Here is a 23,495-nt window from a genome sequence, read left to right as displayed (position 1 = left end):
TTCCTTTTAATGTTTTTGAATCCATTTATGACTCTTTCAATTGGCCATGACTATACATAGATATAACAAATATAACAAATAACCAGCAAACTATTCATTTATTTATTAATCTTGAACCAACTCATTAGAGTCTTTCATTCAGGAAGTTGTGCTGTTTGTTTTTGATTCACTGAAAAGAAACGGCTCAAAGTATTCATTCGTTTTACAATCGGATAACACTAGTTGGACTGTAACTACATATTAAACAAATATAACACTGGTCATGCCTTAACTGTGTATCAAGCAAATAAAAATGTATCCATTTAGTTGATTTATTCATTTGATTTACCAAAAAGAACCAAGTCATCATAAGAGTGATTTGTTTGGGAATTGGTTTACACTGGTTGTGCTGTAGGTTTTTGATTCACTAAAAATAAATGCCTCAAAAGATTTACTCATTCCGGAAACAGACAACACTGGTCATGCTGTCTATTTTGCACTGTAGATTCAGTATCGTTGTTGTGGCATGGTTGAATAAATAGTGCAGAGAAAGTATTTTAGTACAATATATTGTTGAACGCATACAGTCTGTGAGAAATATTTACCCTAAAAATAGAAAAGAAACTAACAATTTTCAGTTCCCAACACTTATTATAACATAATGTTGGCCTTTTGGGTTGATCAAGCCTCAAAGCCACATAGTTCGTGACACTTCGTGACCTTCTTTGGCAAGATTTAGATAAGACAGTGTTTTGATGAAAACCACCGATCTCAGTCTGGTAACTTCACAATATAACAAGACTCTAACAAGAGGTAATGCAAGTAAAGATGCTTTGCCAAGCAGGAAATAACAGTAAAAAGCCTGGAGGGCTGAAAGGGTGTGGAGAGCACAGGGGCATGTAGTCCATCACTATTTGTAGGGGACAAAGACCTCTTAGTGTTTTAAGATTACTTGCTGCACTTAAGCTGTTTCAATGCAGCCCGTAGGAAATTAAGGGAACTTAAAACCAGCATCAGCCTCTGAGGCCACTTTTGGGTCCTGACCTATTTGTTGCTGCTATTTTTTTCATTGGAGACAGAGAGTGTTTGATTTTTAATGGAGGAGAATGTAGAATATTGTCAGGCAGTTTAACATGGCTTATTTTGTGGCAACAGAAATCTTGGATGAGTTTCACACAGTGGTTTCAAATAGCTTTCCAAAACAGTCTTTCCATAGAAATTAGACAAAGCTCCCTCACACACACAGACACACACTTCTTTGGCCATTGTCTTTTTTTGTGGTACTAGTCAGAAATAGTTATCCTTGATGGACAAATGAATGTAAAAACTCTATATTCTTTCTCCCACCCTTTCCCAAATGTTCTCCCTTTTCTTCCTCCTTTAACCCCTCTAAACTTTTTTTACCCTTTCTTTCTAGAGTTTGAGTTCATCCTTTTTTTCTTCAAGAGGCAACTTGTATCCTTATGCTGTCAAATCATTTCCCATCTGTTCTTGATTACCTTTGTCTGCACTTGGTTTCTCTTCACCCATCAGAGCTTGTATGGCATCTCTTTCTACCTCTTCCCAGAAAGCATGGAGTGAGGGATCGATAGATAATGAAAGAAAAAAGGAGTGTGCAAAGGAGGTAGAACAGCTTTTGTTGATGTTGATCATATTGCTGATAAAGAAAATGGAAAAATGTCTCAAACTTGTGCATTGCCATGTTTGAAATGGCATAATAACATACTACTCATATTATTCTTGTAGTATGCAATGTATATACTGAGCAAAATATGCAATTTTTCTTTATGCATGACATTTGAATGAAAGTGTGGAAAGTGAAAGACCAATGAAAGTGCAGTATACAATCAAATTACACTGCAAGGAAGATGTTATCCCACAATGCAATGCACTTAACCTAAAATTTTCAGTTGGATGAATGAATTGCAGATAATTTCAACTGCGATTGCTTGAATTAACCTTCCATTTCCAGTGTGACAGAGGCAATATCAACCACAGTTTTCACAACAATGTATTTTCTTTACTTTATATGTGATTATTACATGAATTTCTACAGTAAATTGCAAAAATAACCAGTTTTCTGAGTTGATTAAAGAAAGTCATTTTGGGTAAAATCATCTGCTAAATACTTAAATGTAACTAATCTAAATACATTTTGTGTGTGTGTGTGTGTGTGTGTATATATGTAACATGACAACTATGTTGTGTGTGCACTCGCATACTACGATCAAAAATAGTAGGCGTTATACAGTATGAACAACAGTATGCATTACATAGCCGAACACAGCCTATGGCTGCCTCTCTCACATTGTGTCCCATTTGAAACAGTGGTGCCACACGAGTCCCTCTTGTGGTATTTCTCAAATTAGGACATTTTGTTTTATAGCCGGCCCCAGACGTCAGATTGAGCTCCTGACCCCACAATGCTTTCCTTTCTTTTGCACTCTTCCGGTGACGGACAGAGTGAAGAGAAACAGCGGCCCGCAGTTTAGAAAGCGCTTTTTCCCTTTCCTCTTGAATGTGAAAGGAGGAATGATTGATTAGCTCTAGCAACAGGATGCAAACAACAGCCTCCCAAGGCAATATGTTTGACCGGTCAGTCAGAGAGGAACCATTTAGCCAAGAAACTCGCTGTTCTTCTTTTCTTTTGTATCTATCTAACATGTTTGTTTTTCAATAGGGAGGCTCTTCATATTTATGATCCCCGGTTGTACACATCTTAGAACTGCCCGTCCTCCACCTCCAACCCCAAGAGGCGAAGTGTCAGGATCCACGTAGAAGTGAAGCCCCCATGGCTCCAGAATTCTGTGCGTCACTTTGGTGAGCGTGGGGCCGTCAGAGGGCAGAAGACATGTTGGGACAGAGGGCTGGGCACCGCATTGAAGCTTGCTGTAGTAACCATGGAAACGGTGTGGAGGAGTTTGGCCTTCGTTGGCATCATCGCCATGGTTGCCCGTGGAGTGGCAGAAAGTTGGAGTCCTGAGGAGTTTGCTCAGTCTCAAGGTGAGATTCCTGATTGTTTAATTGTAATGAAGTTTAAGTAAATGGTGTGAAAAATAAGTGTTCATTTCGTTTTGGCCACCATTTGCTGCCGATAAAGTGCATTAAAGGGGGCTGCTGCCATCCTGCTTCATGTATCGTTCAAAAGTTTTGAAAGAAGTCGCTCATGCGCACCAAAGCTGTATTTATTTGATCAAAGATACAGTAAAAACAGTAATATTGTGAAATATTCATACACTTTAAAATAGCTGTTTTCTTTTCTAATATATTTAAAAATTGAAGTCATTCCCGTGTCAGCAAAGCTGAATTTATCTGAATATTTGTCACATGACCCTTTAGAAAACATTCTGATATTCTGATTTGCTGCTCAGTTTCTTATTATTATCAATGTTGAAAACAGTTGTGCTGCCTAATATTTTGTGGAAACCATGATGCTGTGCCATGATACCGATGACACTGAATGGTGATACTGATGTAGTTTTCAAGATGTTTTGATGAAATGAAAGATGAAAAAAAAAACATTTATTTGAAATAAAATTACTTTGAAATTGATCACTTTTGATCAAGTTAATGCATCCTGGCTAAATAAAAGTATTTAAAAAAAATCTTTCTGAATGGTAATGTGCCTGTATCGGCCACTGAAAAACTGTATTGAACATAATTAGCAATATCTCATAATTAGCAAAACGGACTACTATTTAATTTTTACTAATAAAGACTAATTATCACTTTAGTAAGACTGAAATCAACTTTTAAAGTGCATTTAAACACATGTATTGTTGCAGTAGAAGTTACCTGATAAACTTTCCGTTTCATGTTGCACAATGGATGCAGCAGATCATCAAAGCGTAAAACAGAATGAATTGTTAGTCTCGAGCCTTGAACAGTAACAAACCATTTAGACAACCAGGAACAGATGCACTGTGACGTCAGTTAGCAATCACAAGAGCCAGCCAGACTCAATGACCCATCTTTCCATGAAACCAGCCACTGTCTCCTTTCATACAATTAGTGACACATGAGGCACCTTTTAGACATCCCACATCAAAATGTACATTCCTGCAACATACTAATCCTGTTAAGTCAATTCAAATATATAAGATTTAAAGAGAAAAAAAGTTACGTAATAAGAACATGTTCAAGCATGTAGATTTGACATAATTTCATTGTCTGTCTGGTTCATGATGAGCGTGTGAGCGTGTCTGGCTGAGTTTCTGTGTGTTTCTTCAAAAGGCGGATGGGACAAATTTGCAGACCAGCCGTAGTTGCTATAAAACATAATTTTTTTGGCCTATGAATAGCTTAATAACACACTTTTCCCTCCCATAACCAGTGTTACATCATGTAGCGTACAGTTATTAAAGCAGAGCGCTGAGTTTATGTATAATCTCACCACATGCAGTGACCGGTCACCACAGGCATATAATTAATTCTTGTAGTCCAAATAGCAGTGTGGCAGACGGTACACAAACAGGATATGGATGGGTTTTGAGTCACTGACAGGGCCTCCGTTCAAGAAAGACTGACTTCTCAGCCTGGCATAGGGAAGAGTTTTCTCCTCCGCAAGTCTGGGTGCACTCGTTGACTTGATGCAGCTGTTGCACATCTGCGAAAGGTGGAGAGACTTCTCTCTCTCTTTCTCCAGCCCGGTTTCCACAGGAAAACTTTGGTTAAAAAAGGGGGAGAGGTTCACTTTAGTTTCCCGCACGGTCCTAATTAAAGGTTGTTCTCCTTAACCTTCTAAAATAAACTTTCAAACCCTGGGCGGCTCCTGACGGTGGTTTGTTTGAATCAAAAGTGAAGTCTTTATTCTTTTAATGGGGCTCTGTCCATGGTGAGGGAGTTTATGGGGAAGTAACACAGGCATCCTCCTCTCAGGTTCCTTGTTGAGATTAAAGACACATCAAAGGCTCTGGAGGATCGTTGCACCCTGTAGGTGTAAGGGCAGGGAGTACCCTTCCATCAATTGTGGGCCTTATGTTTATTTAAGATAGTGCCGGTTGATGGCGGTCAGAGGGCTAGGCGTGTGGTACAGTTTGAGCTCTGCTTTCATGCTTTGACATAAAACCCAGCTGTGCCCCTGACTCCTCTTATTGAGACTGTCTGGATTCAAGTTATAGAGAAAGGCTAGATTACCATTATGCTTGGCTGATTCGCAGAAACTTTTATCCAGAGTGACTTAAAGTACAGTTTTAGTACACGGATGGCCCCTCTAGTGCAACTTGAGGTCAATTGTGTTACTTAAAATCGTTCAAACTAGCTGAATTTTTATCACTATAGTTAAGAGTTTATATCCCTGTGTGTTTATGTGAATTTTGGAAGATCACATAAAAATTCTGAATGGAAACACTGAGATAAAATTTCCAAAATGTGCATTAAAAATGACTTCTAATGTCAGATTTATCCTAGCATGTGAATACGTTACATCGTTGTTTTATGCTTAATAATAATGAAAATAATAATAATAATAATAAAAAATTACATGTTGTTATTTGGCTTAGGCTCTCTCTTTATGCCTTGCAAGTGTTTTATTAGTTAATTTTTTATTTTCATTCTTTCTTTTTTTTTTAGTTATTAGGCTGTTATTTAGAGTGGTATGTTTTACTTTTACACCTGAATATATGTGTCCTTCTTGCAGTTTAAACATCTTCGTTGTTTATTATAGAAGCAATCTAGTTTTGTCACTTCATGTCGCTTACTTGTAGAACCGTTGTCACACATAATGCATAAACTCTAATTGTGAGAATGATTTCAATCGTGTTTGTTATTAAATAAAGTAACAAAATAAGTAATGACTTATGGTGTCAATTGTAAAAAGTACATGTTATTTTGCATGTTCAATCCTAAAAGTAATCCTGAACTTTTTCCTTTTCTTTTTCCTTTTTACTTCCAAACCACTCAACCACTGATTGCTTTTACAATTGATTGTAATTTTTAAACCCAGACAGCATTTACTGTTGGATAGGGTGTATAAAGCCAGAAGTGAGCTTAAATTTAATCAAAAGGACGGACCTCATCTGTTGAGCTCTTCTGTTGGTCCGGTGATGATCTTAAGTCTGCGCAGGTTTTAAAAACCCCATGCAAACACATATGGGGCTCAGAAGCAGCAGCTCTTTCACTAATTAGACAGTCTTATTAAGTGGCCCAGTCTGAGTAACTGCTGTGAGGAGGGAAATATGTGATCTTTTATAATTTCAGCACTTGGTTTGAGCCTTTATTCCCTCCTTATGGAAGGCTTAATCAAATGGACTGTATTCTCTAAGGTTACTTGTCCTTCTCTTGGCATTGTACACAATGCCACATTTAATATAAGTCATATGGTGCGTCTGCTGATGTAAATTTTCTACAGCTCTGAGAGATTACGGAAAGTAGTAAGACAAGCTGAATCAAGGTCACATACAAGTCTCATCTTCATGCCGCTGGACCCAAACAAATGAGACATTGCTGTTGCCCCGCTCACAGTGTTTGATCTGGCAGGATGGAGTGAACAAACCAATGGAACAAACCTTGTTTCACATCTGAATGTATAAAAGGGTTTGGTTTGGTTTCAGGATGTTTGTCTCTTTGCCAATCTCCGCCCCTTGGGTGTAGTTTTTCAAATGCCGAATTTAAACAATTAATCTCTAGACCCACTGTTGGGAACAAGAAGTATACAATTTCAGGATTTCCATGGCAACAGGCAGCCCTTGGTCTTTGGGCTACTAACTTGCTTTTCTTCTCTGTGGTCTATTCAATGGTTTCACTCTGAACTCTTTTGTTCGGCAATTGACACGGTCAGAGTACATAACTACAACTGAATAAAATCCTTGTTAGTAACCAGAGGCTCTTTACATGGGCCCCAGCTGATCCAAGGGACAGTGATCTGCTTAAAATTGTTTGTTTACGTATGTATTGTTGATTTGAGTTAACAGTTCTCACTTGTTTGGATCTTAAAAGTGCATTTAGTAATTTTTTTATGGTCTTGGAGTGATACCGACAACTAGACGCATAAATTCCTTCACATCCCTCATGCCTTGCGTCTTAGTTTAAAACTTTGTTTAGTATTCATTACATATTTAGGCTTTTTTATTTATGGTTTCTGCTAGCAATAAGTGTCTTGTACTCTTAGTTCCTCTTTACTCCCACAGATTTCCACATTTAAATCCAATTTGCAGAATTCCTCAGACATTTTTCCCTAAAATCGGTGCAGAAAATGTGGAAAGAGTGTGCCGATTTCATCTAGGCCTGGTCATGTGACCTCAGTATGGCGGCCCCCGTGAAGTAATCTGCAAGTTAAATAAAAATTTTTAGGCTACTGGTATGATTTTGATATATTTTTATCCATGTAAATGTGCATTTACATTCCAATTTTTTAAATATTATATTATATAATATACTTTAATGCAATAATATAAATTTTTTTTGTTTGTTATTTCAGTGCATGTTTAATGCAATTGTTTATTGTTTGAGCTGTATAAACTTAACTCAACTTCCATCCATCAATCTAAAGGACATTTTATGTGTTTCCACAGCTGAGTTTCTGTCCAGCTTGGGCCAGTATGAGATCGCCATCCCAGTGCGTGTGGGGCCACATGGGGAAACACTATCGGAAGAGGAGACCTCTCACAGGAATGGCCGACACCGGCGTAGCACGGAAACGCCAAGCGTTCCAGAGCCGCAGCTGTACTATCAACTCTCCACATCGAGTGCTGACCTTTTGCTCAACCTCACACTGCAGGGAGGACTGCTCTCGCGACAGTTCCGTGTAGAATACTGGAAGAGGGGGCGCTTGGCTTGGAGTCACCCATACTTGCCCAGCTGCCACTATGTGGGACACCTGCAGCACCAGCCTCACTCTAGTTCTGTGGTTCTTAGCAACTGTAATGGCCTGGTGAGCTCCTTTGGAATTTTGAAGCAAACGGTGATGTGTCTCAAATGATGTGCTAATTAATGTGCACTTAACCTACGCATACAATATGACATCAAATGCAGAAGTCCACATAATGGCCTACACCTATAGCCTTAAAGGAATATTCCAGGTTCAATAAAAGTAAACTTAATCAACAGCATTTATGGCATAATGTTGATGTATAAAGCAGAAATGTGAAGTTTATAATTTTATAAAAGTACTTAAAGGCACAATATGTAATTTTCGCCGCTAGAAGGCACGTATTCAAAATAAACAAATAGACAAAGGCGTAGTTTGATGATGCTTGGAATCATGGGACTCGGTCAGAAATCATGAGCTAGGATGGGCTGAGCTAATGATTTATTACCGTAGTAGTATGAAGCAGGGTGAGGCTGAAAGCCGTAAGCGAAACATGGCTCGAAAGCAGCGGAACTTTTATTTATAAAAGGGGAAGTCGTGGCCTAATGGTTAGAGAGTCGGACTCATAACACAAAGGTTGTGGGTTCGAGTCTCGTACCGGCAGGGATTGTAGGTGGGGGGAGTGAATGTACAGTGCTCTCTCCCACCTTCAATAGCCTAGCAGGATTATTAGCCTAGCACGACTGAGGTGCCCTTGAGCAAGGCACCGAACCCCCAACTGCTTCCTGGGCGCCGCAGCAAAAATGGCTGCCCACTGCTCCGGGTGTGTGTTCACGGTGTGTGTGTGTTCACTGCTGTGTGTGTGCACTTTGGATGGGATAAATGCAGAGCACTAATTCCGAGTATGGGTCACCATACTTGGCCACATGTCACATCACTTTGATTATGCCACAGTCGACCGCTTCCGCTCCTTCCGGTCGTGCGTATGTGTGTGCGGGGGAGAAAGCAGCACTGTTTTATCATACTAGATACATTTGAAAGTTCTGTTATAATGCTACTCTGTGCGGTCGTCACCGGTCTATAAAAACGCACAACGTATTAAAGCGTCTTTAGTGTTTCCATGTTTTCTACAAAACAAAACCAGAAATCGAGGGGTTATTGCTTATTTCTCTGGATTTAAACATTCTTCGAAACATTTGGGACACAAGTCAGCAAAATATATAACACTGTTCTAGTGGTTTTTGGATATTTTAATAAAAAAATCGTACATATTGTGCCTTTAAATTGACTCTTTTAATCAAACTTTGATGTATTATACAACGTAATCACTTTCTTTCTATACTCGAGTGCGTTATCGTGGCTCCCCTGTACATTAGAAATGGGCAGGTGTTGCTAAAGTCTGTCTCTCCCAGCTGGTGTAAAGCTCAACTCTAAAAACAGGTGTTTTGGAGAATAATGATGGATTTAGTTTCAAGCAGCATGCTGTGGCTTGCTCATTACTTGCCTGAGCTGGTAATACACCTGCGTAAACAGATTGCAAAGTCAAGACCAATGCTTGTTTATCCAGACCCTTTGAGTATACTGTTAAATCTCTCTGATAAATGCCATCTGACATCCTGGATACAGTATTGGGCGATTCAACTACCTGGCATCACAGGTGCTAATACATGACTGGACTGGTCGATAATTTATCCATTTTTAATAGTGTGTGCACCAACACAAGTAAATACAATGGAGGATTAAGCTTGCTCATGAAGGCGGTAAAAAACTTCCAGGTTAATTATTGGTGATCAGAGTAGCATGACTAAATTCACCAGGGAATGCTCAGTGTGTCCACAAGAGCGTCACTAAGCACATTACAGGATTATGTGGACTTGAAAAGTGTGACCGAGAGAGATGAAGAGAGGAAACGATGAAACATGCTAAGATCCTTTGGCCAGCATCCATGAGTTCCCATTTCATCCAGGATTATTAGCCTAGCACAAGCTCATTATTTTATAGGGGAGACTAATGATGGGATGATTTGATCTGGTCAGGGACTTCAATGTATCTAGCGTGTAAAATCAGATTGCCCAGGGAAGCCAACTGTTTAGTTTTTTTCACATGCAAGCAAAAGTATATCATACATTTCAATGTCAGACCCTTCATGCTAATCTGAATCTATGGTTTCTTGTGTTTTTTCAGCAAGGGGTCATTGTGGCTGGAGGTGAGGAGTACCTTATCGAACCCTTGGTTTCTGCTAAAAACATCACTAATGAGGATGGCAGAGAAGGGCACCCCCATGTGGTGTACAAACGGTCATCTCTAAGATACCAAAACATGGACCAGTCCTGTGGAGTCATTGGTAAGAACTAAAAAGGCCATGAAGATGTTTTTTAAACCTTTTAAGCATCAACTCACAAGAGAAAATTGTGTTCTCCAACCCATTTCATGGGGTCTTTCAGTATGTATGGAATCCCGTTTTAATCATAACATTAAAGTCACATTATAATGGAAGTAGAAATTGATATTTTCACGCATTTTGTGACATACATCTGAGAGAAACAGATTGTTGAAAAATGATGGGCAGGAATTTGGTTCTGTCCATCAGTTGTGCATTGAATGGAGGCAGATTTGAATGGCGAGCTTGTACGTAGTCGATTGTAAGAAAGAGGTGGGGTTTAAGCACACTAAATGATTGGAGAAGTCTGGCATACGTCACCAGAGAGAAGTTTGCCCTTTCATCAGAAGCTTAAAGAATTCATTTAGAAAAAAGATAGAGTGAATTTACATTTCATGCTAACCAAATCTAACTTATTTGGGACACTGCCAGGTTTATAGGTAAACTTATCATAGCTACCTTATTGAAAGTAATTAATCCAAAGTCAGCTCATTCACAATTTGAAGTTATGCTAGAATGATTTTGTATTAGTAAAATAGTATTAAGTTCTAGATTGAAGGCACTTTTTTTCATCACAAGATTTTTATAAAAACTGTAACTACAGAGTTTTGCTCATTGTGGCTGTTTCTCTTTAGATGAGAAGCCTGGTAAGAGCTATGGATGGTGGCAGAGAACAATAAAGCCCTCACCCAACCAGATGGGACGGGGCCAGTTACCACTGAAGCGTTCTGTCAGTCGAGAGCGCTACGTCGAAACCCTCGTGGTGGCCGACAAGATGATGGTCAGCTATCACGGCCGTCGCGATATCGAACAGTACATTCTGGCTGTCATGAATATTGTAAGCTTCAACTCTCCTTGTTCTTTTGTGCATGCTTAAAGGAATAGTTGACACAAAAATGAAAATCTTGTCACTCCTCATGTCTTTTGAAAACCCATATCACTTTCTTTTTTCCTTGGACACATGGAGTTATTTATAGCAGAATGTCCAAGCTGCTCTTTTCCATACAATGAATGTGAAGATTCATCAAGTCAAGAAAATTTTCAAAAGATTTTAGATTTTGATCTGTTCCTCACAAAGCTATCATATGGGTTCTGCCTGTAAGTTAAATGAAGTACTTTCTGGACGATTTTTTGGGTGCTTATTTGGGATTTGACTGCCCCTGGTTTCTAGTTGCTGTCTTTTTATGGAAGAAAGCTGTTCGGACATTGTGCTAAACTTTTCGCCGGTTACTTGAGAGCCTTACAAAGACCTAAAATGAACATTCTGCAATGTCCCACAGACTAAGTGAATCTTCAGAGGATGTTTGACCTATCCAGGTCATTTGTTTTGGCTCAGAGAATAATGATTAAATGAAAACCAAGTAACTGTCTTCTGTAACTCTGAGGATCCATATTTCTCTCTCCAATTTATAATCCCCATGGGCGATTTGTGGCATTGTTACAAATGGTTTCACACCTGTGGAATGTGTTTAATGAAGGGATTACCTCACCTCGCTGCCCCAGCGCAGCAGTTAGCACTGGTTTTATAGTAGACTGTAAACTGTCCATCTTTACAGTAAACAGCAGGATTAGAAAGGTCTAAAAACAGACAACTGGCTCGTTTTTAAGACTGGTTTTTTCTTGTTTCCCTGGAGGTCAGGTTGCCAAACTGTTCCAGGATTCTAGCCTGGGGAATGCAGTGAACATCGTTGTGACGAGGCTTATTCTACTGATGGAAGACCAGGTACTCTTACTGAAGCACATTTACCTAGAGGACTGTTACATTTATTACATTTGCCTGATCACAGTATTTGTGCACTTTAAATTCCAGTCACGCATTACCATTCAAATAGGGACATTTTAAGTGAACATAGAAATGCGATAGCATGTTTCAGTTTCTGGTGCAGCAGTGTGTTATGTGAGATATAAACACCTCTGGTGTGTGCATGCATCATTTGTGAAAAGTATAAACAATGGTTTAACATGCATTGTGAATGCAACGCTCTGGCTTCACTTTATTTTAAAGTGGTGGTTGATTATTGAAATTTTAGTTAGTGTGTAATGTTGCTGTTAGAGCATAAGCAACATCTGCAAAGTTACGATGCTCAGAGTTCAATGCAAAGGGAGAAATTTTCCTTTAAAGAAATGGCTGTTTAAGGACTACAACAAAAGGCTTGTAGGGACTACAACGAGCTTCTTCCTGGGTTTGTGACATCATTCACTAACCCCGATGTTTACATAAACCCTGCCTCCGCGAACTGTTTTGACAAGAACGGAAACAGTGGTGTAGAAGGTAAAATATGTGAAAATGTTATACTGCACCCCAAAAACACAATCAAGCCTTTGAAAAAAGCTGATCAATCACCCCTTTAATATAAAATATAAAAATTATAAATATTATAATATAAAAATTATAAATACATTATTTGTACATTTTGATTGAAGGACTTAGGATAGACATATACACAATTGTTAAAATTTTATTTATTTATTTTTAATTCAGCAAGATGCTTTAAATTGAACAAAAATTACAGTAAGGATTTTAGATTGTTTGACAAGATTTCTAATTTAAATAAATACAGTTCTTTTGAACTTTCTATTCATCAAAGAATCCTGAAATGTATCACAATTTCCCCAAAAATATTAAGCTGCACAACATTAAGTAGTTTTATATTAATATGTAGTTTTATATGTAAATGTAAATGTATATGTAAAACTACATATTAAAATATAAAAAAATATATTTAAAATATTGTTATTCGTGCAATTCTAGCCCTGTGCAATATTTTAAAACTTTGTAAAATCCTGAATGAAACGTACCCGTTATTGTATAATTCCAAGAACACGTTCATTAAGCTTACTAGCAACATAAGCAATATTTATTGCAATTATTTATACACAAATTATTCATCAGACAAAATTTCATGATTGTGACAGCCCAACACATACACATATAAGCCTTATGGCCCGTTCACACCAAGAACGATAACTATAAAGATAACTATATTAGCGTCCACACCGATTCTGTGATTCTGTCCTCACCAGCGGACGATATCGTCTGTTTATTCCAAGCGCACACTCGTCTGCTGCTTTAAATTCTCGAGCTTGTTATGGCAGGATTGATTCTGATTGGCTGTTAATGTTTTTATTGTTCATCAGCTGGAAAAAATCGTTCTGAAAGTGATTCCAACTATATAATTTCTCTGTGCCTTTATCGTTATAGTTGTGGTGTGGACTCTGCTATTCTTTAATATTGAGAACGATTTTTAGAACTATATCTTTATCGTTATCTTTATAGTTATCATCCAGGCCTTTAGTCTGGCTTATTTCACCTGTCAAAGAATTCCTTGTTTGTGTATTTACAGGCAAAAGCGTCCAAGTCTGAGGCAGTTGAGACCGTCCGCACAAGTCTGGACTGTTTGCTACCTGGTTCTGCTGGGTGTGTCTAGAGAACCTGCCATGACTGCTCTTATTGTTGATTATGACCTCTCATTTTGCCACACTCATGAATGTACAGGGCCTTAAAAAAATGTGTAAGAAATCGAGAAAAATCTAAGGGGAAGCCAAACTGTACTGCTACTGTTCTCGCCGCCTGCTTTTAAATGCAATCAATCTGCCTCTGTCATGCATTCAGGCTTCCACCTCTGTCCTGAGCAGGGCGTGACGACGCCACATGAGCGAGTTGACTCGCTCCGCGGGATCTCTGGAATACGTCGACCTCAAACAGGCTCCTACAGACGACGCAGGGCAGGGAAAGGATAGGAGTGGGGTTTTGCGGTGTATTTAATGATGCATTAATGATCCCAAATCACAGACAGCTAAAAATAAATACCCTGTAATTTGTTCCGCATAATGTCATTTGACAAATGATGGGAGACTGGTCATTAGGAGCAGTATTAGCCGTGTTGAGGTAACTACCGCGTGGCATGCTGAGGTTTCGTGGAACCAAACATGGTTCGTTTCCAGATGAGAACACCCCGCCACCCCCTGTGGTAGAGGAAACCTGGAAAGTTAGGATTCTGAGCACTGGATTGTGGGATGATACAATTATAGACTATGCGAATGTGTGTGCATTCCTAGGATGCTGTGGCCATCTTGGGTGATGGGTGCCAGGCAGAGTGGTATAGGGAAAAACTGTACATTTGTCTTTTTGTACATTCTAGCAGTGTTTTTGTTATGTCTGTATTATCATACAAGCCCTCATCAGCTGTAAACCCATCAAAAAAGCAGAGAAATAGCTTAGAGCTGTGCATGTTTAAAGCTAAAGAAGCTATAAGTTGTACCTTAAAAAGTTAGACTTATTGCGGGTAACTTGCATCTCTAAAACAAAGCATCTCTATGAACTCCTTTTCAAAGAGCTCAAAATATTATAAAGCAGAATTTATGTTAAAATATTTTCTCCAATTGCAGTTGAAATGTGCTGTCACATTTACAGAAAGGTCCGCATGCTGGGACTCAAACTCATGGTGCCTGAATCACAACGCATATGTCGGCAAGCTGCCCAAAAGTCTATCCGCACAGACTGCCACATTTACTTTCATATGAAAAAAGTCCCCCTGGTGAATTGGATCTCTTTAGGAATCCACATGATTGGAATTTTGCATGACTTGTGAGGATAAATTCCCATGCAAATTTCACATCAGGTTCATGTTTGTTGAACATTTACTGTTATAAAGCTGCTTGCTTCATGTATTGCTACACTACATATGGACCGTTTTTCCTTGTGAATTTTTTGGTAGACATTTTTGCTGATTTGATCTCACCTTAAGGTGTAGACACTATACGTGAGCCATATGCATACTTTTGGTAGACATTTTTGCTGATTTGATCTCACCTTAAGGTGTAGACACTATACGTGAGCCATATGCATACTGTACCAATGGCAAATGGAAGAAGTGTTCGGTGAAACCTTTTTGAAAACAATCATTGCTTATGCTGTTTTTTTTGCACAGAATTGAAATATTTCAGCTTGAAAGAACCAGCATATTGTCAACTGTTAAAAAGAAGACCAGTATCAGCCTAGTTGGGAAACTATTTTTAGGGTCTTACTGTACTACAAATACATATGAGCATGCACATACATTTATCTCATCAAATTATACACAAAGAGTACGATGTATATGCAATAAATCTGATCCAAGTTTATCTGATCCAAATTTTTCCTTTCCTCTCTTGCCAGCCCACACTAGAGGTAAACCATCACGCAGGGAAGTCTTTAGACAGTTTCTGCAAGTGGCAAAAGTCCATCCTGCACCGGAACGGACATGGGAATGCCATCCCTGACAATGGAATCGCTCACCATGATACAGCAGTCCTCATCACCAGGTCAGCATATTTCAGTATACACTTTTAAAAACTTTTTCAACACACACACTAACATCTGTCTAATATTTTGTAGCACTCCATTGGTTCTACAAGGCAACAGGTCATAATTATAAAAAGGCTGTACTTGAAGTGTGTGTTTGGAAGAACAAGCGATTTATGGTAAATCATGCTATAGCTTTAATCTACACAATGAGGAGTTAGGTTGAATTCCTGTGCCTCAGAGTTGAGTGAGAGAGATAACATGTGAAGTATGAGAAAGAAATAGATAGTGAGAGTGAAAGAGAGAAGCAGAGAGAAAGAAAAATTGTGGGAAGTGTTGAGTCTTTATATTGGAGGCTTATATCAGAGGGTATGTCTGCTGAATGCATCAAGCATTTCCTTTCATTGTCTTCACTCTCTTATCAGGACAGTGTCCAGTCTGTGACCTGTCTCACAGTTCTAGTATCTGTGTGTGTGTGTGTGTGTTCTGTGGAAACCCAAGCAGTTTATTCACTCAAAAATAAAAAAACATAAATATTTCTCTGGTGTGTTTTCAGGTATGACATCTGCATCTACAAGAACAAACCCTGTGGAACACTTGGTAAGACATCCATCTATCCATTTAACCAATCCATTCAGTTGTCCAATCCATCCATCCTATCATTTCATCCATTCTACCAATCTATCCAATCTGTCCATCCTACAAATCCATCATCTCTACCAATCCATCCATTCTACCGGTCTATCCAATCCATCCATCCTACCAATCCATTCAATCATCCATAATTAATTAGCTTTATCTGTCTGCATATATTAAGTATTTGCTTATTCATTGCTGAATTCTCATTTCTTCTCTGTTCATAACAAAGCTAATCGAAGGTTTATTGGTACTGTATTGTCTTTTAATTTTTATTAGTTTGTAGAGACTAATTAATTAATGAACTAATCAGCAGTACTGTAGTAGGATTTGCATATATGTGTATTTGCATATCCACCTTATTTTTCATTGTGGAAGTAAGCTATTTCCTGTGAATGTGTGGAACTTCCAATCGATTAGCCGCTACAGGTAAACAACTATAAGAATAAACAGTACAGTAAATTGTAAAACTATTTGTGCAATAAAATGTGTTTGTAATTGTGATAAAAATATGATAATATGATAACAAATATACAAGTTTGCAATTTCAATCAACATAACATGTACTCTTTTTGTACAGATGAAATAACTGAAAGCGGCTGACAATGTTAAAAAGACCCGGCCCACTCTTACGTTAAAAATAAGGTGGATAGTGTTGTAGCATATATGTGTATGTGTGTGTCCATGTCACTGTGCTCGTGTGCACACATGTGTCCGTATCAGGATTGGCACCTGTTGGCGGTATGTGTGAGCCAGAGAGAAGCTGTAGCATCAATGAAGACATTGGTCTGGCCACTGCTTTCACCATTGCACACGAGATAGGACACACGTGAGTCTCTTCCAATTCCTCAACTTCCTTGCTTACATCTTATGTTCCTCTGTTCCTGCGTGTCTTTTGGCCTGAATTTTGATGATTGATGCTGTTTACTTTGGGTCAAGAGGGAACTGCAGGGAGTTTGTGAATTAATTAAAAGCTAATTCATTAAATGATAAACATGTAAAATGAAAATAAATACAGAAATGTAAAATAAAATGAAATGCTTACTAAAAAAACGATTCAAAATTAAATTTTTACCAGCATTTAATGTGACCAATAACCAAAGTCAGAGAACTGTGAACATGCAAATGTGTTGTTAAATTATTGAAATATTAACTTAAAATCTCAGAAGGCATTAAGTATTTTAGTTCAAAGGGATTCTGCTGACAAAAAAGTTTGGGAATCCCTGATGTACCTAAACTGTGACAAAATTATGTCAGTATATAGTATATTCCAAAATCTTCATATTCCAAAACCTTTTGAAGCTCTACTATAAGCCAGCATTACATCAGCTTTCTTAAATTCCAGTTTTGCCTACTTGAGTCATCAGGGCATACCCTCTCAACTCTGACCTTAACATTTGCCCTCTACTCTGAGTGGCCTACCAAAATAAACTTGGGTTAAATTCAAGGATGATCTCTAAAGCCACTAGAGCCTTTTAAATACAAATAATGCTCATTATCAACAACTGCACTAATATTTTCTCTCAGTCTTGCAATATTTATATCTTGCCCACTGCTCCGGGTGTGTGTTCACAGTATGTGTGTGTGTGTGTGTATGCACTTGGATGGGATAAATGCAGAGCACAAATTCCGAATATGGGAAACCATACTTGGCTACACATCACTTTCACTTTCATCTGAATTTATGGGCACGCCTGGTTGATATCACACTTCGGAATATTTCCCTGAAAGGCAGTTGTGTTGTCATTTCTGCTGCTTTGGTAGTTGAAAAGCATTTTTTCCCCATCATTGTATGGATCTGAGCTCTGTTTGTGCTGGGTCATTCAGCACATTGACCCAGATAACCCTCTATGTTAGATAGGCTATGTTAGATAGTTATAGAGGGCTATGTTAGATAACCCTCCTTTCTCGCCAAGAACTGTACTCATCCAGAGTGAGCAAAAGGGCTAGCAAAATCACTCTAGACCCCTCACATCCAGCACACTCCCTCTTTGAACTGTTGCCATCTGGTCGACGCTACAGAGCACTGAGCACCAGAACGACCAGACACAGGAACAGTTTCTTTCCTCAGGCAATCCATCTCATGAACACTTAACAATAATCGTGGAACACACAACACTAGTATACATTATTTATTTAACAGACATACTTATTTACATTTCAAATTTGCACATATCATACCTGTCTATATTATATATTGTGTTTTTGCTTTTTTGTACATTGTCTATTTTGTCTATTTTTATATAATTCTTTTTATTATCTGTGTCCTGTCTTGTCACTGTCATTCTGTTGCACTGTGGAGCTTCTGTCACTAAAACAAATTCCTCGTATGTGTAAACACCTGGCAATAAAGCTCATTCTGATTCTGATTCTGATTCTGACATTGTTGCCTTGGCTATGCTCATGGGCCTCGGAGCTGTTTTCATAGGTGGTGAAGTCATTAGTGGTCTGGTCCTTATGGTTCATCCAGGTACCTTTGAACTGATGGCCATATGACGCTGCACACTGGGGCTGTCTAGACAAGGGGGCATATGTTTAACTGTGTATAGGATTGCATAGGTTTGTGAGAGGTGCTGATAGGTTTGGGTATGTATGTTCACATTCTGTAACCAGGACCATGGGATTCCATTTTTATAATTCCATAAAATCATTAATCTCTCTCTTTCAGGTTTGGGATGAATCATGATGGTGTTGGCAATGCATGTGGGGTGCGCAGTCAGGAGACTGCTAAACTCATGGCTGCCCACATCACCATGAAGACTAACCCTTTCGTCTGGTCTGCCTGCAGCCGCGATTACATCACCAACTTCCTCGAGTGCGTCTGCTGCCTCAGTCTGAGATCTGTATTTTCACTGAGACATATTGGATTTAGTGTGAAATATTGACCGTATCATTACTCAATTTTAGTATCATAAATTTCCAAAGGATTGGATTATAAAAATTATTGATGTGAATGTCTGTTTAAACTACAACATGATCGTCTCGAGTTTGTGTTTACGAGGCATTTGTTACATGAGGTGCTTAATAATGATAGACCAATATACAGGCTAATTAATATTTGGCCATTGTAAACTATGCCTGAAATCTTCTGATAGCTAGTTCACATTTTCTGTTTTCAAATATTTTTGTGAATATTTGTTGTACATTTTAATCCAAGTTTATTTCTTTTCATTTTAAATATTATTTTTATAGACTACAGTAAAGACTTTTTGTTGTTACAAAAAATCTATTTCAAACATGTGCCGTTTTATTTTGATAAACTTTATATTTAACTGTTAATATTTAACTGGTTTCAAACTATTTCTTGAGCACCAAATCAGCATATTAGCATGATTTCTGTAGGATTGTGTCACATTGAAGACTGGAGTAATGGCTGCTGAAAATTCATATTTACTATCACAGGAATAAATAAAACTTTTAACTATATTAAAATAGTATCAAAATAGTCTGTGGCACTTTTGCGTAAATTTCTTACTATGGTGATTAAAATAGGTTTCTAACCATTAAGGCTGATTCACTCTGCCACAACAAATGTAAACAAGAGTTAACACACTGATCCCCCCCCCCAAAAAAACAACAATTGTTGGAATTAAGTGTTTGTTGGCATCAGGGCAGCATGAACTAGCCTTTACATTTTCATCACTTCTCACACACCCGTTATGTTTTCCTTCTGATTGTTTCTTAGCTCTGGCATGGGTTCCTGCCTGAACAATGTTCCCCCCAAGCAGGAATTTGTTTACCCCACCACAGCCCCTGGCCAAGCCTATGATGCAGACGAACAGTGCCGCTTTCAGTATGGAGTGAAGTCTCGTCAGTGTAAATACGGGGTACTTGCATCACTCAGTGTAATCGACAACAGTTCTTCACCCAAGAAAGAAAATTCCATCATCATCATCTATTAAAAATGCAGATGAGCATGATTTTTGACAATGGTACCATGACAATACCATGTTTTTTCTGATTTACCTTTCAGATGTTTGGGGTCAGTAAGATTAAATTTTCTATTCATCAAATAATCCTGCAAAATGTATCAGTTTTATTTTAATTACATTTTTTCAAAAAACATTAAAAAAATATCAAAAACCCCAAACTTTTGAATGGTAGTGTACATCACCATACAAGAACAGCATTGTTTTAGACATTAGAACATAGATATTCGATGTTTACAGTATCAGTAACAAAAAAATACCATGGTAATACTATGCATATGCAATGTTTTGTCTTCAAGAGGCATAAGATAACTTTTTGTGTTAGAGTCATGATTTGCTAGAACATTTTCTTTTTATTTTTTGGTGAACTATTCAAAACATGTTTAAAATATTTCTTTTTTTAAATCTGTAAAATAATCTATTTTTTGTATATTGACTCTTTTTAAAATATCTCATTTAGAAGTATATAACCATCCTACTGTAAGACATCTATGCTCAAGTAGAGTCTTTGTACAGATGAATTGTGGGTTATGGTCCTATCCAGGTTGCCTTTATATCCTCACAGTAAATCATTTAGCGCACTCTTTATCTCTCTCTCTCACTCTGTAAATCTGCACCAGATAGTCGTTCTACCTTTCGTTGACTGTAATATTCCATCTTTTTGCTCCCCCAAGACTTCAGACACCGGCATTCTGCCACTTTTGTCCAAAACCACAAGTTGGTCAAAAGTTTGCTTCTCTTTGGTTTGCGGCTCTATTCTCTGTCAGCCAAACACCTCCACAGATCCACAATGGAGCTCAGAGCTCAGTCTTTATAGTGTGCTATATCTGCTCTTGTTGAGTCAAGCTTTAGGTATTGACTGCTTTATGGGATACCAGTGCAGGGAACTGAACATATGTAGGAGGATAACACACACTAGTTCAGCTATCACTATAACTATGTAGTCTAATAAAGCAGGAAGTTATTAGGTAGGTCTGAAGTGCAGTGTGTTCTTTACATTTGAGGGGACATCTGATCTACATCAGAAACAAAGAGTGCCATGGTATAAGTACAACATGCTAAAAATGCTCAGAACACCTTAGCATCCACATAGCCACATCGGAAGACGTTGTTTGGTGAAGGAATTTCCCATTTCTGCTCTTACCACACATTTCTTCAGTCTCATGAGTGTTTCTTAAGGTCTGTTTTTTCCTAGGGTGACCATACGTGCCATTTTATGGAACACGTCCTGGACAGGATTTCTATATTGCATAAAATATCCAGGTTTTGGCTGTTAGCGCTGCACAGACCGATCGGTGTATGACATGCGTGAGCGCTATAAAGAGCAGACACTCCTTAGCTTTCGAATCGCTCTCGCGGTACTTTGATGTCAAACACCGATCGATCTGCGCAGCGCTGCTTCAAGTCGAACGAACGATCACATCTAATCTGTACGCGTATATCTGCATCGATTTGACCGTTCTCTGTAGATCTCACCTTCTCACGCGCCACGATTGGTCGATTATGTACAATGCCTGCACGTTATTGGTCAAGCTACTTTTCGATCATTACCTTCAGCAAGTATGAAAACAGGAAACAAAGCATAATATAGAAATCCTGGCCAGGACGTGTCCCGTAAAAATGGCACGTATGGCCACCCTAGTGTTTTCTGCCTTATCTGGAGTTTTGTTTAGTGGATTGTGTGTGTGTGTTCAGGAAGTGTGCAGTGAGCTTTGGTGCATGAGTAAAGGGAATCGCTGCATCACCAGTAGTATCCCAGCCGCCGAGGGCACCATCTGTCAGACCAGCACCATCGAAAAAGGGGTAAGCACAAGGAATTCTGGGAACATGATGCCAGGAATAGCAGGACACAGCCATGTCTACTGTTTTATGTTGATTAAAGCCATTTTCTCATTAGTGGTGCTACAAAAGAATGTGTGTGCCATATGGAACACGTCCGGAGGGGGTAGATGGTGGGTGGGGCCATTGGTCGCCATGGGAGGAGTGTAGTCGCACCTGTGGGGGCGGAGTCTCGTCCTCTATTCGCCATTGTGACAGCCCCAGGTGAGTCAGGCTCATGTGATTGATTAACACTGTTTGATTGGACAGATCATTAGTGGCATTATTCAGTGACAATGGTCATATGCTACATTGTGTGAATGGCAATGTTCAAAATGGAATACAGCTTGCTATTTACTGAATACTGCACAGTATGCTACCTACTGTTAAAAAAAAATAGTAAGTGGAAAAAAATAGGCATTATTTGATTTTTCTACATTGTCATATTACCTCATTATGTTGTATGTGTGGGGCATCCAGTTAAAGCATTGTAAAAATTGTTATTTTTAATTCTAATTTTGTGTGTAAAAATATCTAATATATAACTAATCAAATAATCGGTCAAAAATGAGATGACATTACTTACGGTTCATTTATCACAATGGAAATGGAAGGCCAATCAAGCGTGTTTCATTATGGGATACAGTATTCTGTGCAGTGACATTGTCATATTACCTCATTATGTTGTATGTGTGGGGCATCCAGTTAAAGCATCGTAAAAAATTGTTATTTTTAATTCTAATTTTGTGTGTAAAAATATCTAATATATAACTAATCAAATAATCGGTCAAAAATGAGATGACATTACTTACGGTTAATTTATCACAATGGAAATGGAAGGCCAATCAAGCGTGTTTCATTATGGGATACAGTATTCTGTGCAGTGTAGTTGGACATCCAAGTATTTTATGTATACAGTTTGCGGTAATTTTTTTTTTTCCAATAAGAAATTAATACTTTTACCCAGCAAGGACACAGCAAACGATTTAAAGGTGACAGTGAAGACATTTAAAATGTTAACCTAACAAAACATTTATATTTCAAATAAAGGTTCTTGTTAACTTTCTATTCATCAAAGAACCCTGAAAAAAGCACAACACTGATAATAATAAGAAATGTTTCTTGAGCACTACTTCTGCATATTAGAATGGTTTCTGAAGAATCATGTGACACTGAAGGCTGTTTTTTCCAGCACAGGAATAAATTACATTTTTAAAATATAGTAAATTAGAAAACCGTTATTTTAAATTGTAATAATGCTTCACAATATTACTGGTTTTCTGTATTTTTGATCAAATAAATGAAGCCTTGGTGAACATAAGATACATCTTTCAAAAACATAAAAAATATCGTACCCACCCCAAACTTTTGAACATTAGTGTATACTGTATGAGTGATTTGATGATTCATAATGTTCTTACTCTCAGCCTGTTGTACTCCATGAACCTAGTCTGTCAACATGCCAGGGAAAAATCGGAAAAACTAACAGAAAGACAGATGTCTGGCTGAAATGAACTTGAGCAGAATGATTTTGTAATTTACATTTACATTTAGTCATTTAGCACACGCTTTTATCCAAAGCGACTTACAAATGAGGACAATAAAAGCAGTCAAAACTAACAAAAGAGCAAGTACACGTAGCAAGGTATATATATATATACATACCGTATATATAATACACACACAAGAAAAACAACTAGATAGAATAGAAAAAATAGAAAG

General features: G+C 38.1%; 1 protein-coding gene across 1 annotated transcript in view; it reads left to right on the top strand.

Moving 5' to 3' along the window:
• The window catches only part of LOC107549976 (A disintegrin and metalloproteinase with thrombospondin motifs 10-like), a 47,114-nt gene that overhangs the window by 3,014 nt on the left and 20,605 nt on the right, over positions 1 to 23,495 (top strand). The window contains exons 2-13 of the mRNA XM_016231172.1: positions 2,660 to 2,982; positions 7,491 to 7,849; positions 9,911 to 10,070; positions 10,742 to 10,944; positions 11,746 to 11,829; positions 15,265 to 15,410; positions 15,947 to 15,990; positions 16,750 to 16,855; positions 18,695 to 18,841; positions 19,712 to 19,853; positions 21,651 to 21,758; positions 21,853 to 21,998. Coding sequence (XP_016086658.1) covers positions 2,880 to 2,982; positions 7,491 to 7,849; positions 9,911 to 10,070; positions 10,742 to 10,944; positions 11,746 to 11,829; positions 15,265 to 15,410; positions 15,947 to 15,990; positions 16,750 to 16,855; positions 18,695 to 18,841; positions 19,712 to 19,853; positions 21,651 to 21,758; positions 21,853 to 21,998 — 1,748 coding nt within the window. The 5' untranslated portion in view covers positions 2,660 to 2,879. The remainder of the gene's footprint in view (positions 1 to 2,659; positions 2,983 to 7,490; positions 7,850 to 9,910; positions 10,071 to 10,741; positions 10,945 to 11,745; positions 11,830 to 15,264; positions 15,411 to 15,946; positions 15,991 to 16,749; positions 16,856 to 18,694; positions 18,842 to 19,711; positions 19,854 to 21,650; positions 21,759 to 21,852; positions 21,999 to 23,495) is intronic.

This window comes from Sinocyclocheilus grahami, unplaced genomic scaffold (genome assembly GCF_001515645.1).
Source record: "Sinocyclocheilus grahami isolate Dianchi unplaced genomic scaffold, SAMN03320097.WGS_v1.1 scaffold16.1, whole genome shotgun sequence".
NCBI classification, from domain to species: domain Eukaryota; kingdom Metazoa; phylum Chordata; class Actinopteri; order Cypriniformes; family Cyprinidae; genus Sinocyclocheilus; species Sinocyclocheilus grahami.
Note: the sequence above shows the minus strand (reverse complement) of the source record. Positions and strands in the feature narration are given on the sequence as shown.